At 39.5% G+C, this 12,908-nt stretch overlaps 1 protein-coding gene across 1 annotated transcript in view; it reads right to left on the minus strand.

Annotated features, from left to right (window-relative positions):
- Window positions 1–766: 766 nt before the first annotated feature.
- The window catches only part of SLC26A8 (solute carrier family 26 member 8), a 72,265-nt gene continuing 60,123 nt past the window's right edge, over window positions 767–12,908 (minus strand). The window contains exons 12-19 of the mRNA XM_016120203.2: window positions 11,759–11,865; window positions 11,608–11,677; window positions 11,093–11,185; window positions 10,852–10,983; window positions 7,392–7,751; window positions 4,719–4,773; window positions 4,435–4,619; window positions 767–1,706 (exon numbers count right to left, since the gene is read on the minus strand). Coding sequence (XP_015975689.1) covers window positions 1,224–1,706; window positions 4,435–4,619; window positions 4,719–4,773; window positions 7,392–7,751; window positions 10,852–10,983; window positions 11,093–11,185; window positions 11,608–11,677; window positions 11,759–11,865 — 1,485 coding nt within the window. The 3' untranslated portion in view covers window positions 767–1,223. The remainder of the gene's footprint in view (window positions 1,707–4,434; window positions 4,620–4,718; window positions 4,774–7,391; window positions 7,752–10,851; window positions 10,984–11,092; window positions 11,186–11,607; window positions 11,678–11,758; window positions 11,866–12,908) is intronic.

Here is a 12,908-nt window from a genome sequence, read left to right on the forward strand (position 1 = left end):
CTTAGTTTATGCATTTATAAAATAGGGAGAATATTGTTTTATCTACCCCGAGAGTTTGGGATGCTATGTCTGTAGTGGATGCTTAGTAAAATATTGGTAGAACGAGTGAATGTACATGCTATCTCTGTGATAAATGCGCCTGTGTTTTAACAAGAATTTCTTTCATCTAACGGGTGAGAGAAATTGAGTACTCAAGCAAGAGGAATCTTATTTATTGAGTGGGAAATGAAATTCAGGATTCCATATAGTATTGTCCAGGAGTCTATATTTATCTTCTGGTTGTAACATAGTACTAGATATTTTTTTAATGAGAGAGGAGGAAATTTTTAAAATAAATTTGAACCAAATTAGTAATGATTGACTTTTCCAATTCCTAAGGGGTTTGTGTCTGCCATAGATTTTAACTAAGTCTGGTCTACCAAGAGTAGAGATTCTAGGTTGCCTGCATCTTAAAAACCTGTAAGAAAGACACAATGGTGAATGTGAATCTGAAGATCAGGGAGAGTTCTATAGAGCTAGCATTCTCATCAGTTGGTACAGCTAATTGGCCTTGTGAAACAGTGGCAGGATAAAATCCTGATATTGGAGGGATGGTAAAAATGCTTTCAGCCTAACAATTCCTTATCCTACATGCCTCACAGGCTGGCCTAACTTAATCTGCCTATTTCTATCATCAGTGCAGTAAAAATACCCTGCATATAAAATACAAATGCCACCCAGTTTTTTTTTGTTGTTGTTCATTGCTTCTCCACCATGTCCACCCACTTCTGGAATTTCTCGCACTTGACATTTCCTTAGGCATACAGAATACAAAGAAGAGAGAAGATGCAGCAAGGGTCCAAATGTAGTAACTAGAGTTGCATATTTTATTTGAACCTCATCTCTGGAGAAAGGGGAACAGAGCTGAGAGGAGTACGTTAGAGATAGTCTGATAAATCCCCTGAGATGTGGGGTACGCGAAGGAAAAAAATCCTTCATTAGAATATCTGTTGAAGGTGAAATGAGGTGACCTGGATGAGGAATTCAGAGATAATTCTTTGTATTTAGTATTGTGATCTAGAAGCAAGATCACACTGCTGAGCAAGGAAGAAGGGCAGCAGGTGGAAGAGTCCCAAAGCAAGTTCTGCTAGTTAGTAACTAGTCTAGGACTTCTGACCAAATGACCCAACTGGCACGGAGAGGATTCATCAAGGAAATCTGACCCCTAATTCCCAGTTGATCTCCTAGTGATCCTCAGTGTCACTGCCCTTAGGTGAATATGTATTCATATGTTGACGCCTCCTTTCTACTGACTGTGTCCTAGGCTGAGTCTGACTTAGAGAGCTGGAAGGCTTATTAGACTGATACAGAGGCCAGTACTGCTGCCAAGAATAAGTTTGAGCCTTTGACCTGGATTTGAACTTGGTTTTGGATTCAGGCTCAGGCTCGGGCTCGGGCTCAAGTTCCAGCTCTGTGTCGGGCTCGAGCTCTGTTTCAGGTTCCAGCTCAGATTCAGGCTCTAGCTCTGACTCAGGCTCCAGTTCACTACACAGGTCTAGGTCCAGACCTAGCCCAGTCTCTTGTTCTGACTCCAGCGTGGGATCCAGCTCCATGTCCAGCTCTGACTCCTCCTCTATTATTGGCTCTTGGGTCATGGTGAAGCCAGAACTTACATTTTGGGGAGCATCTAGAATACTGCTGCTTATTTTATGTCTTGACTCTGCATCCTGAAATATACATAATTAGATATGTTAACATTTCCAATTAAATCTAACTTTTGAATAGTCAAGGAATTTCAAAATACAATAGGATTTAAGATACCAGAATCATGGATTCCTAGCAAAATAGAAAAAAACTTCTGGCATGAATCTGTTTTTCATCTTTTTTGTACCCTCTGGTTCCTCAGTTACTCATTATTCTTTAGGCTCGATCAATTCATAACTTCTGGTTTCTCTGGCTGTCCTACCTAGTCTGGATTTCATGGTCAACCATTTGAATAACAATGGGCTTGGTGGCATTCTGAAACATCTTGTCTTCCTGATTTTACTTGTCTTCCTATCTCCCAATGTAATCCTCAGCAGGGCATGTAAAGCCCTTCATGACCTAGCCTCTGGCCATCTTCTTTGGTTTTATCTCCAGCTGTAGTTCCCACTCATTGCTCTAGCCATTAAGCTGACCAAAGATGCCTGACTACTGCTTACCTTTGCTTATGCAGCTAGCTCCCTGTGTCTGCCTCGTCCTTCTCCATCATCCCAGATTCAGATCAAAGATCACTAACTAGGATTTTAAATTCCTTTGTGTTCCAACTGTACCTCACTCACATCTTTATCATAGTACCAGTAATATATTGCCTTATTCATTTACAAATTTATCTCCCCTATTAGACCTTAAGTTCCTTGAGGTAGGACAGTGCCTGGTTCTTGATACCCCCAGTACCAGGGGGCCTGTCACAGAGCAGAGCCCCCACAGGCTTCATGAATCACCCTTGCAGCAGCATTGCACAGAATTAACAACTTCCACCTTTCCTGAAATAATTTTTCCTCTTCCACCATACGACATATTTTTGCTTTTCTCTCCTCCTTCCTGGTTGCTTCTTCCTGGTCTCTCTGTTGTCATCTCTACTTCTGGACTTCTGAATGTTGGCATGCCCCAAGGCTTAACCCTGGGACCCTTCTCTTCTTCATCTGCACTGCCCCCACAGGCAATTTTATTTAGTCCTGTAATTTTTATTACCATCTTTGTGTCAATGACTTTTCGGTTATAACCCTTGCCCTAATCTGCTGGTTCATATATCCACTTCCATTCTTGACATCTCCACTTGGATGTTTAATAGGCATCTTGAATTTAATATATCCAAAATAGAGAACTTTTTCCTCTCCTAGTCTTTCCTAGCTTAAATGCTAGAAAAAAAAATTGAAATATTCAATACCAAGTCTTTTTTTAAAAAAACTTTGTTTTTTCTTAATATAAGTCTTGATGAGAATATTAGTAAACTAGAAAAATACTTTTTAAAAACACAGTGACTATAATATTCATCTGAGGTCAACTAGTACCACTATTCTTAATAGAGATACATAAGAAGCTTTCTTATTTAATTCAGGAGTAAGACAAGAGTCACCATTATTACTTAAATTGTTCTGGGAGGTCTGTCTAGCTAATACCATAATATATAATACTGAAACAAGAATTCTAACAATTAAAAAATAAGAGATTTATATTATTTGTATAAGATTTTTTGATTTAGAAAACTCAAGAGAATTAACAATGAAACCTTTTAGGACTAGTAAAAAGATTCATAAGGTGGCCAAAAAATTTAACAAAAATCAATAGGTTTTTTATATGCTAACAGTTGCCAGTTGGAAAATACAATGAAAAAAAATTTATTTTAAAAAAGCGATAAAAATGTAAAACATAAAGTATATCTAGGATTTGTCTCGATGAAGAAAGTCACAAAACCTGACTATGAATACAGCATCTAAAAAGTCTAATAATTGTAGACACTGCCAATATAGAAAAAATATGTTTGATTCTATTTTTGGCGGAAAAAGTTATTCTAGATAAGCAGAGGCATATAACTGTGAGAATTCTCAACAAAGCAAAGAAAATACTTGGTAATATATTACTTTAAAAAAAATAGATAAAAGGGTTATGTTTCATAAGCTTGGATATCTTTTACTTTTAAGGTTTTTATAAACACTTATTACTCTGGTAATATTTTTTGTCATAAAAATTCCAACATTATTGAAATGTAAGTCAAAGAATCGGGGGTTTAATTTGAAAAATTTTTAGTCATTAGGTAAAAATTTGGTGACCATCTGTGTTTTAATTTCCTTTTGGCAGTCAGAACTGTTAACCTTCACAGATACTGATTTGAAAATACCGAGGCAGGCCCAGTTCTTTACTTAGTACGAATAAATGGCTAAAAGTTCTGGCTTGTAAATCATTCTCCTTTGTATTTTGTCAGGCGGAGTAAATCAAATTACTCACAATATAAATAATAGCCAAAGTGTTAAACTGGCAGATCTTTACCTCTGCTAGTTCATTGGTTTTATTATTCATCCCAAGGGTAGGGTAGGGGTAGATTCTAAAGGTATAGCTAGAGGAGATATATAAAATATTTAATCATTGATATGGTGCTAGCACTAACCAAGCTTGCTGTAAAAAGATCCTTGAGGCCTTTGGTGGGTTGGACAACCTTCTCTCCAGTTGGGAAAGGGCCCTGAATGGCACTCAGATATGATGACAGTGGGGGAATCTGGGACTCAGGTCCACTGCTATTTTCTAACTGATAAGGGAGCACCTCGACATCTCAAAGTCTGGCACAGCCATACTCAAAAACCTTACCTGAATGTTGCTCATCTATATCTGATCAGGGTTCTCCCCCACCTCACCCCTACCTCACCCCCACCCTCACCCCCACTCCTCACCCAAGCCCAATGCTTCATATCATCCAACCTTGTTTGTTTCTGAGTAGGTTTCCTGTATCACTGTCTCAGATTCATCCGTACTCAACTCGTAGGACTCTGGAAACTTCCTTGACAAGGCAAACAGCACAGCATCATGGAGACTGAGGAACAGCTGGGCCTTAGTGATACCAGCATCAAAGAAGTCATTCCTCTCAAATGCCCTGACCACAGAAGCTAAAAACCAAATCCGGAGCACACACAGGGTCAGACACCTGGGGAGGAGAGCACCCAGGGAGCAATACACAGCCCTCTCATAGGGTGAAGGATACTCACAGTGACTCCCTGAAATGAGCACCAAAATGTTGGCATTTTGGAAGGCATTGCACATCTGCGGGGAGAGAGTAAGTCAATGTTAGGGATTTTCACACTCACTAAGAAAGGGCCTTCTAATTAGTTGTGTTTTAAAATTCCTTTGATCATTCACTTGTCTGGATATATGTACCTTTGCATTCCAATTCAGCTCTATAAACATTTGACGGGTGGACTTCTATATGCCAGGAAATGTCTAAGGTGCTGGGACTAAAAAGAGAATCAGATGGTCTTATGTGAGGTGGGGAGTGAGAGGGGAGGGTTGCCCATGGTCTTAAGCGGGGAACAGTTCAGGTAGAGATAATGTTCATGTGAGTACAGTGCTAGGATAGAGATAGGCACAGGTGTGATGGGAACACACTGGATGGTCCTCAAGAACAACTATATCTTGTCACTAGTGCTTAGGGTTTGCATATGATCCCCTTCTCCCTGGAGTTCACTGAACAGAGGAGGTAAAACATGGCCCAGAGATGGTCAAGGGTATAGCAGGAAATGGAATTCAGGAACCCTGAGGGTCATAATCAGAGCTGCTCTGTAAAGTTACATCTGACTTTAGTAAAGATCAGATATTTAGTAGTATCAGATTAAGGATCCGATATTGATCTCGAGTTTTCTTCAGCCAATATATATGCTCTGGGGCAATAAATCTTAAAGTTCAATTCAACGAAAGTCAGTATTAACTTTAATACTCATATCAAATAAGCCGATCCTGAGCACTAAGCTAAAATGTCAAGAAAAACAAAAACAACTAAAACAGACAGACTCTATTTTTTTCACTACTAAGAAAAAAACAAGGAAGCCATTCTTGATGATAAATCATAAAGTATAAAGGTAAATCATGAGGTCATTTGGTAAAGAGCCACAGTGGACATACTCTAAAAGACAAGCAATGGGAGACTGAATTAGGAAGAAGATTGAATTGAGAGGTTGTCTGCTGGGATTTTTCTTATTAATATTGCTTTCAATTATAAAGTAAACAATTATAAAGTAACTGTAATGATTTCCTCCAATACAGTGGTATGGAACAATTACAAAAGAAATGCAGAAACCTGTAATTGGAAAGTGTAGAAGTGCACCATGAATCTCCGAAGGCTGCAGAATAAAGGTGTCTGATGTTGCCTCCACATTGTGCTGGAGCAGAAAGTCATCAACATAGGCCGAGTATGGATGGGTCATACCAAGGACCAGAGCACATGGTGCCTCCACAAAAAAGGAAGGCAAGAGAGGAGTGAGAGGAGGAGAGGATGGCACAACCGCTTTAGTTCCAATGCTGGACAGGCCACTTACTAGCTGTGAGCCCAGGGCTCTTAGGGGGAAATACGGCTTGTCTCTAGAGCTATGTGAGAATTAAATGAGATCATGCATATAAGTCTGCCCAACTCAGCCTGGCACTTAGAAGGCATGCAGTAACGTGGGTTGAATGAAATCTTAAGTCACAGCTAAGACTGGAAGAAGAGACCTCAGCCCAGTAGGATGACTTGAAGTGGAAAAGCCCAAAAGATAAAACACAATCAAGTATACTTGAGTTTGAAAATAGGGGATGGGAAAAGGATCTCATGGATGGAAAAGCCCTGAATATTAATCTTTTCCAAGCCTCTCATTTTACAGATGAGGAAACCAAGGCCCCGTGAATTTAGTAAGTTGCCCCAGGTCAGATGAACAGTCAGCAGAAGTAAAGCCACATCCACAGACCACCCACCCAGAGTTCCTTCTGTCATGAGAAGCTTCCTACTGCTTCGGACCAAAGGGGAGCTGGACTCACTTAAGAAAGAATCACATTCCTTTGGGAATAAGCTTTGATAAAGTAAGATCCGAGGATAAAAGATGGAAAATCAGCCAAATGAGTATATCTCAAAAGAAAAATAAAAGTGAGTGCAATCAAAGCTGGGTTGGTCAGGGTATTTAAACCTGAGCCATCACCAACAGGAGCCAGAGTGAGATAAAGGGCTGTAAACTGAGATAAGCTGGCTGAGAAAAAGATATTTTATTGATGAGACATTAAACAATAAAACCAATGGTTAGTGGTGCATCTCAGCTGTCCATATTGTATAAGAAAGAGAGAAATGAAAACTGTTGGAGAAACCAGAGAGTGGGAGAGAAGCCAGGATTTTGGGACACAGCTTTTGAAGGAAAAATCTTCCCTGCCCCTTTCACCCAAAGATGCAAGCAATGAAGAGGAGCTGGGGATGATCCTATAGGTACTGGACCAGATAGCCCCAGGCTTGGGGTGTCCTTTCATCACAATTTCTTCAAATCTGAGTGCCTTTCACAAAGTGTAGGTCGGAGCAGCTGAATGGCAGAGAATTCTCAGTGAGCTCTTTTCTGTAGCATTCCGACCTATTCCCTGAAAAGATTTGCAGCTAACCCTCAGGATATACTAGAAGTTGCTGCGTGTGGCATAGATTGCTGTTTCAATGGTGTTGAGAGTTTCCTATTTTTCATTCCTTGAGAAATAATATGCCATGCTTAGGGAATCAACCCCAGTTCAGTACATCAGAGTTGGTTCATTTTCTTTTTATTCTGGTTGACCTTAAACTATATCTTCAGTGTCCAAGTTTCTATTGGCCTATGAGTCACATGACTAACAGAATTCAATCAGGATTGGGGCTGGGGTGGTGGGGTAGGTGAGGATCTTACCTGTCTTAATATGACTAAAGCCCGAGAATCCACAAAATGTACCATGGAGAAATCCAGGATGATGGTATGGGTGCTGGGTAGAAGAAATGATTCTGAATAAGGCACAAGTGCTCTACTTCTGACCTGACTTGGAGTAGCATCAGGAAGTGACCTCGAGGGTTCATTAGAAAGCCATTCTTTCTCCACAGTCTCATAGGTTTGCCCTTGATTTCTCAGAAATGTGGAAGATACTGCGTATGGCATTTGGTCATCAGATGAAATTTGGCTTATGCTCCCACTCTCCAAACGTGAGCAGCGGATCAGGTTAACGGAGGATGTGCTGTGGTCTCGTTTACTTTCATATCGTTCTGTGTAAATAACCTGGGACAAGAGGTAGGGGAGAACTATGATAAGATTCAAACAAGGCCTGGAAGTACTTGCAACTATGCCATTTCTGTCTAGTCAAGTCTCTTTCCCTTAGGAAACGTCTCCGCAGACTAAGTACTATACATTTTTTTACTTGGTTATCTCATTGTCACTTTAAGCTAATGACAAAAACAAACAACATTCATCTTTCCTTATCCTCATCACTCACAGGATCTCCTCCCCAATTCCCTATGTGTATCAATGACATTATCAATGTCCTAGTGAGCCAGACTTAAAATCATCTTTGATTTATTCCTTTCCCTCATCCCTGGGTTCTAATTAGTTTAGTGCCTACTAATGCTTTGAAATAATTCTTCCGTCAGTCTCTTTTCTCAACATCCCTTCTTTTATCAGTGGAACAGTCTGTCAGACTCCATAAGAAGATAAAAATTACTTGAGTAGGGCTGTCTTTACCTTTCCCTCCTTTTTCCTCCTAATTGGCCTGGATTAAGAATGCCTGTCAGAGCTGAAGGTCAGTATCAAGCATAAGGAATACAACAGTACGCAAGATGTGCATATCAACTCTGCAGTCACAGGGACCAGTTTGTGTCTGGGGAACTGACATATGTCTATTCAAAGGATAAATAACAACATATATGGACAAGAACTATAAGGCACATAGAAAAAACAGAAATAATTCATTTGCTAGAGTAGTATAATTTGGGGCAATGTTTAAAAAAAGTTCTAATAATGTTGCTTATGAAATAAAATTTTAAAAGAAAAACTATAAAGATAAAAACTATGCAAGGTAGTATATATATTACATAGCAAAATAAGTAGTGTGGATAGATAATATTACAGTTCAAAGGAGAGAAGTATTCCCCAAGGTTTGAAGGTCCCTGAGGCCAGGTCTTTAGGGGACGGCTGTGGACTGGCTCAGAGGCGGGGAGGTGCAAGGTTTTTCACACAAAAGGAAACCTCTGAGAGCCTCCTTTTTCTCTCCTTCATCTACTTTATACTACTATCTTTCAAGGGCTTTCATGATTCACTCATGCTGTGTTTGCGCAAACTTACTTCCTAGGCCACGCCTCTTACTCTGAGGACCTCATACTTATTCATTGTCTTTGTCCAAGCCTGTCCATAGACTGAGAGTCCTATTTTTTTTTCCAGCCTGACATAAATCCAAATTTCTTTCTTCTACCCAACTCACATTCATTGTTACCATGAAATTTCTCTGACTTTTTGAGCTCATGCTGATCTCTCTTTACCCGAAGTCTTAGAGTTGTTAAAATATTAACACACAATTTAGAACATAAAAATATATTGTATGGTATGGTTTACTACCCTATTTCATTAAAGATGCATTACCACTTTTTGTATTATCAAGGAAAAGAAAACACTGCAAATTTAACTATGGCATACCATCAATTATATAATGCATCCGCATTTAAGAGATGTGAAAAAATGTCTATCTTAGGATTGATAAAATACAATAATAGCCTTTTTTTTCACATTAACAGAGTCGTCTTCCTAGTTTGATTTAAAACTCTATGGATTGCTTCAAAGTAATCCTGTGATTTTTGAGGGACTATCGGTGGGTGGGATTATCAATGAAACAAGCTTGGCTATGAGTTCAGAAGTCTTAAAGTGGATGGTGGGTACACAGAGGCTTGTTATACTTGTCTCTGTTTTTGTATATGTTCAAAATTTTCTAGGAAAAACTTTTTTTTTTTTTTAAAAAAAAAGAACAACATGGATGAACCATGAAGACATTATGCAAAGTAAAATAAAGCAGTCACGAAAAGACAAATACTGTACAATTTCACTTATATGAGGTATCCGCAGTACTCAAATAAAAACAGAAAGTAAAATGGAGGTTGCCAGGGTCTAGGAGGAGGAGGAAATGGAAATTTGTCGTTTAATGGGTACTGAGTTCCAGTTTTCTAAGATGAATAAGTTTTGGAGACAGATGGTTTTGATGGTTGTACAACAATGTGAATATATTTAACACTACTGAACTGTACACTTAAAAATGGTTAAGATAATAAATTTTATGTTATTTTTTTTTTACCACAATAGAAAGAAAAAGAAAAAAGAACTGCCTGAAGATAGAAGACCTTAAAAAGTCTTTTTCTTTTTCATAGTGTCATAGTTCTGGGTGCATAGTAGAAGCTCAATAATACTAGATGATCCTATTCTACTCTAAAGTGTATTTTCTGATGTCCTGTAAATACCCTCTACAATACTCAGTGCAGTGTGGATACAAAATAAAAATTAAATACAGTGTTAATTCTGTCCTCTTGGCAGAGAAGTTAGTATTTTCAAGGAGCTCAGTAGAACCTACGCTTAGTTAGGGGGTATGGCAACGTGAGTGGGAGCTTGGTGTTTGCAGGAGGGGGTCAGGAGGCATGTGTGTGTCTGTGTGCATGTGCACGTGCTCACGTGCCCCTCCAGAGTGTGGGTATAGACTGGGTAAAAGGCTTCAAAGCTAGAAATGAGCAGCCCTGCTCTGGGGGAAAAAGAATATTTAGATCAAGTCTGAGTTGGAAATAATGAACACTTTGTTCATCAGCTAAAATAACTTGCAGATGCTATAAAATTTCCATCTGTGCTTATCTGCTCTTAACTGCCCACCATCATTTCCTTGGTCACAGGCAGACATCAGGAGACCCTGGCAGATCCTTGAAAACTCCAGCTACCTTGACCCTATCCTAGTTGGACCTAGAATATTTTAAATCTTTAAGTTTCTTAGTTTTGGAAATCTAAAAGCAAGCAGCTAAAAGTTAGGGAAATAGACACAATTAGGGAATTGCTGACAATCTCAAGGAGCTAAACTATACTCTCTGTGCTCAAATAAGCCTCCAGCCACTCAGTAGGGACTCAAGAGTCAGGATGTTTCCTCCTACCTACTTCCAAGTCAAGATCTGACTGTTAAAGCGGAACCTGTGTCTTCACTTCAGAGTAGAAATCTTTAATTTCCAATTACCTGTGGTCCATCTAAGAGTGAAATCCCTGAGGGGGTTTTGATTTTATTTCCTTTTCTTAAAACAACAAGTACTAGTGCTCTTCCTTATAACTGTAGAGAAAAATGCAGAAAGGAAGAGATGTTTCTAACCCTAGGTGGTGGCTCCAGTTCATCACAGTTGCAGAAACACTGACAAATCTTTCCTTCCCGTGAGCTGCTTTCATTTTCATTAAACAGGGCGAAAATTTCTTCTTCTTTAAGAGGCACCTTGACCATTTCAAGCTGAAAGATATAAAAGGGCTCTCACACAGACAGCAAGCGGTGGAAGAAAGGGGTACTTGGGGAGGGCGAGGGGAGCAGGTGGAGAAGAGCAGGGGAGGAGAGCCATTACCTCTCTCAACAGCTTGTCCTTCAGGTGGTAAATGTTTACAAATGTAATGGAGTTGCAGCACTGGAAGATTTTCACCCCAGGAATGCTTGTAATCTGCAAGACAAATGTAAAATTAAGAGAAAATTTTCTGCTCTTTTATGGAATAAGAAAAAATCTTTAGAACCTCCTGGAGAATCTGTAGTCTTTATAAGAGGCAAGAGATAGCAAATTCCTTCCTTGAACTTTCACCCCCTAATTTTTCTACTATTTTCTTTACCCCTCCATTTTCTTACTCCTCTTTTTTCTTTTGGCCCCTAAAGAACATTTTAAAATTACCCTTAATCGTCTGCAGGACTCTGAGGATTCACCTATTTCAGCTCCCCACCTTTACCATTGTGCATCCCTTTCCCTGCCTTTGTCAATGTGTGTCTGTAGTGCAGCAAACACCACCAAAGGGATTTTGGATCAAAACTAAGCAGCGGACCTAGTATATTCCATCATTTGGGCAAAGAAGTGGAACTGATTTAGATTCTTACCTCCCGATAGTCATTGACGCTTCTATAAATGTTGGTGTTAGGGATCTGACCCAGGAGGAGAATCTTAGTTCTGAAAGGGAATGTATTTGGCTTTAGGTCATAGTTGCCTTACCTTCCCATGGCTAACCTCCTATTACCTGAGACTAAGTACCTGTGTGACTGAAGAGTGATCAAGAAGAAAGCAAAAGCTGTCGAAACAAGTAGTCCAATGTCCAGTCCCAGGAAAATTGCAGATGTGAATGTCACTATCCAAATAACCTTATGGGAAAGGGGAAGAAGGAAAAAAGACCATGATAACTAGCAGAATTGAAAAAATCACCACTCCAATCCCTTAATTCACCTTCACTCTCTCCCTCCCAAGACCTGGAATTTAGAGAACAAATTCCACAGTCATATGGACTGACACCATCACAAATGATTGGGTCCCAAGGCTGCCTAGCAATTCTTTTACGCATCCTTGGTAACCTATCTTTTCAATTTTCTCTTGAAATTTCAATTTCCTCATGTGTAAAATATATGTAATAATATCTATTTTATAAGCTTTGTTGAGATTAGAAACACTTGTTAATCAACCCAGGACGTGAGCCAAGTAGTAGTTGCTGTTTTAAGACCTAGGATACTTACTGTAAATCTTTAACATCCTTTTGAAGCCCCTACCGCACCACCTTCTCCATCACTCTCAACAGGTGACTTGACTTTAATCTTCATAGAGAAGACAGTCTGACACTCCCTCAAATATTTACTTCCCCCTCCACCAGCCACTCATTAGTTAATATCTACACTCAACTTTCCTTCCTTCTCTCCAGCACTGTTGGAAGTTCTATTTCTCCTCCTGGAACTGGAAGCTCTACCTATGCACTGGACCACATATCCTCTTAGCGCCTCAGGGACCTGGATCTCCTTGTCTCTATTGGATCCTTCTCCTCTTGTCAAATTATACACTCCCCCCCCCCATATTTTATTTCTTGCTGTTTCCCCTTTCTGTCTCCTAGTTTGAGCTTTAGAGAGAAGGAGGGCACTCCATCAGTTATTCTGCCTGGCAAGACAGAATAACTTATTAGGATTTGTGTTTCCTATGCTGGAAACACATTAATTGGGTTAAAAGTCATTCAAATATGCAATACATGGCAAACCCTTTCTACTAGATGTGTATGTAACTGTAGCCACTTCTTTAATTCCTTTTTATTTAATTTTGCATAATTGGAATGAGGTCTCAGCATTTCCATGCACCAACAGCTCTGACTCTCCTTTTTTAAAAAGCAAAAGTAGAGTATTAGGCATCAAAGGGTTGCTAGTGCCCT

Source organism: Rousettus aegyptiacus, unplaced genomic scaffold (genome assembly GCF_014176215.1).
Source record: "Rousettus aegyptiacus isolate mRouAeg1 unplaced genomic scaffold, mRouAeg1.p scaffold_m13_p_1, whole genome shotgun sequence".
Classification (NCBI taxonomy): Eukaryota; Metazoa; Chordata; class Mammalia; order Chiroptera; family Pteropodidae; genus Rousettus; species Rousettus aegyptiacus.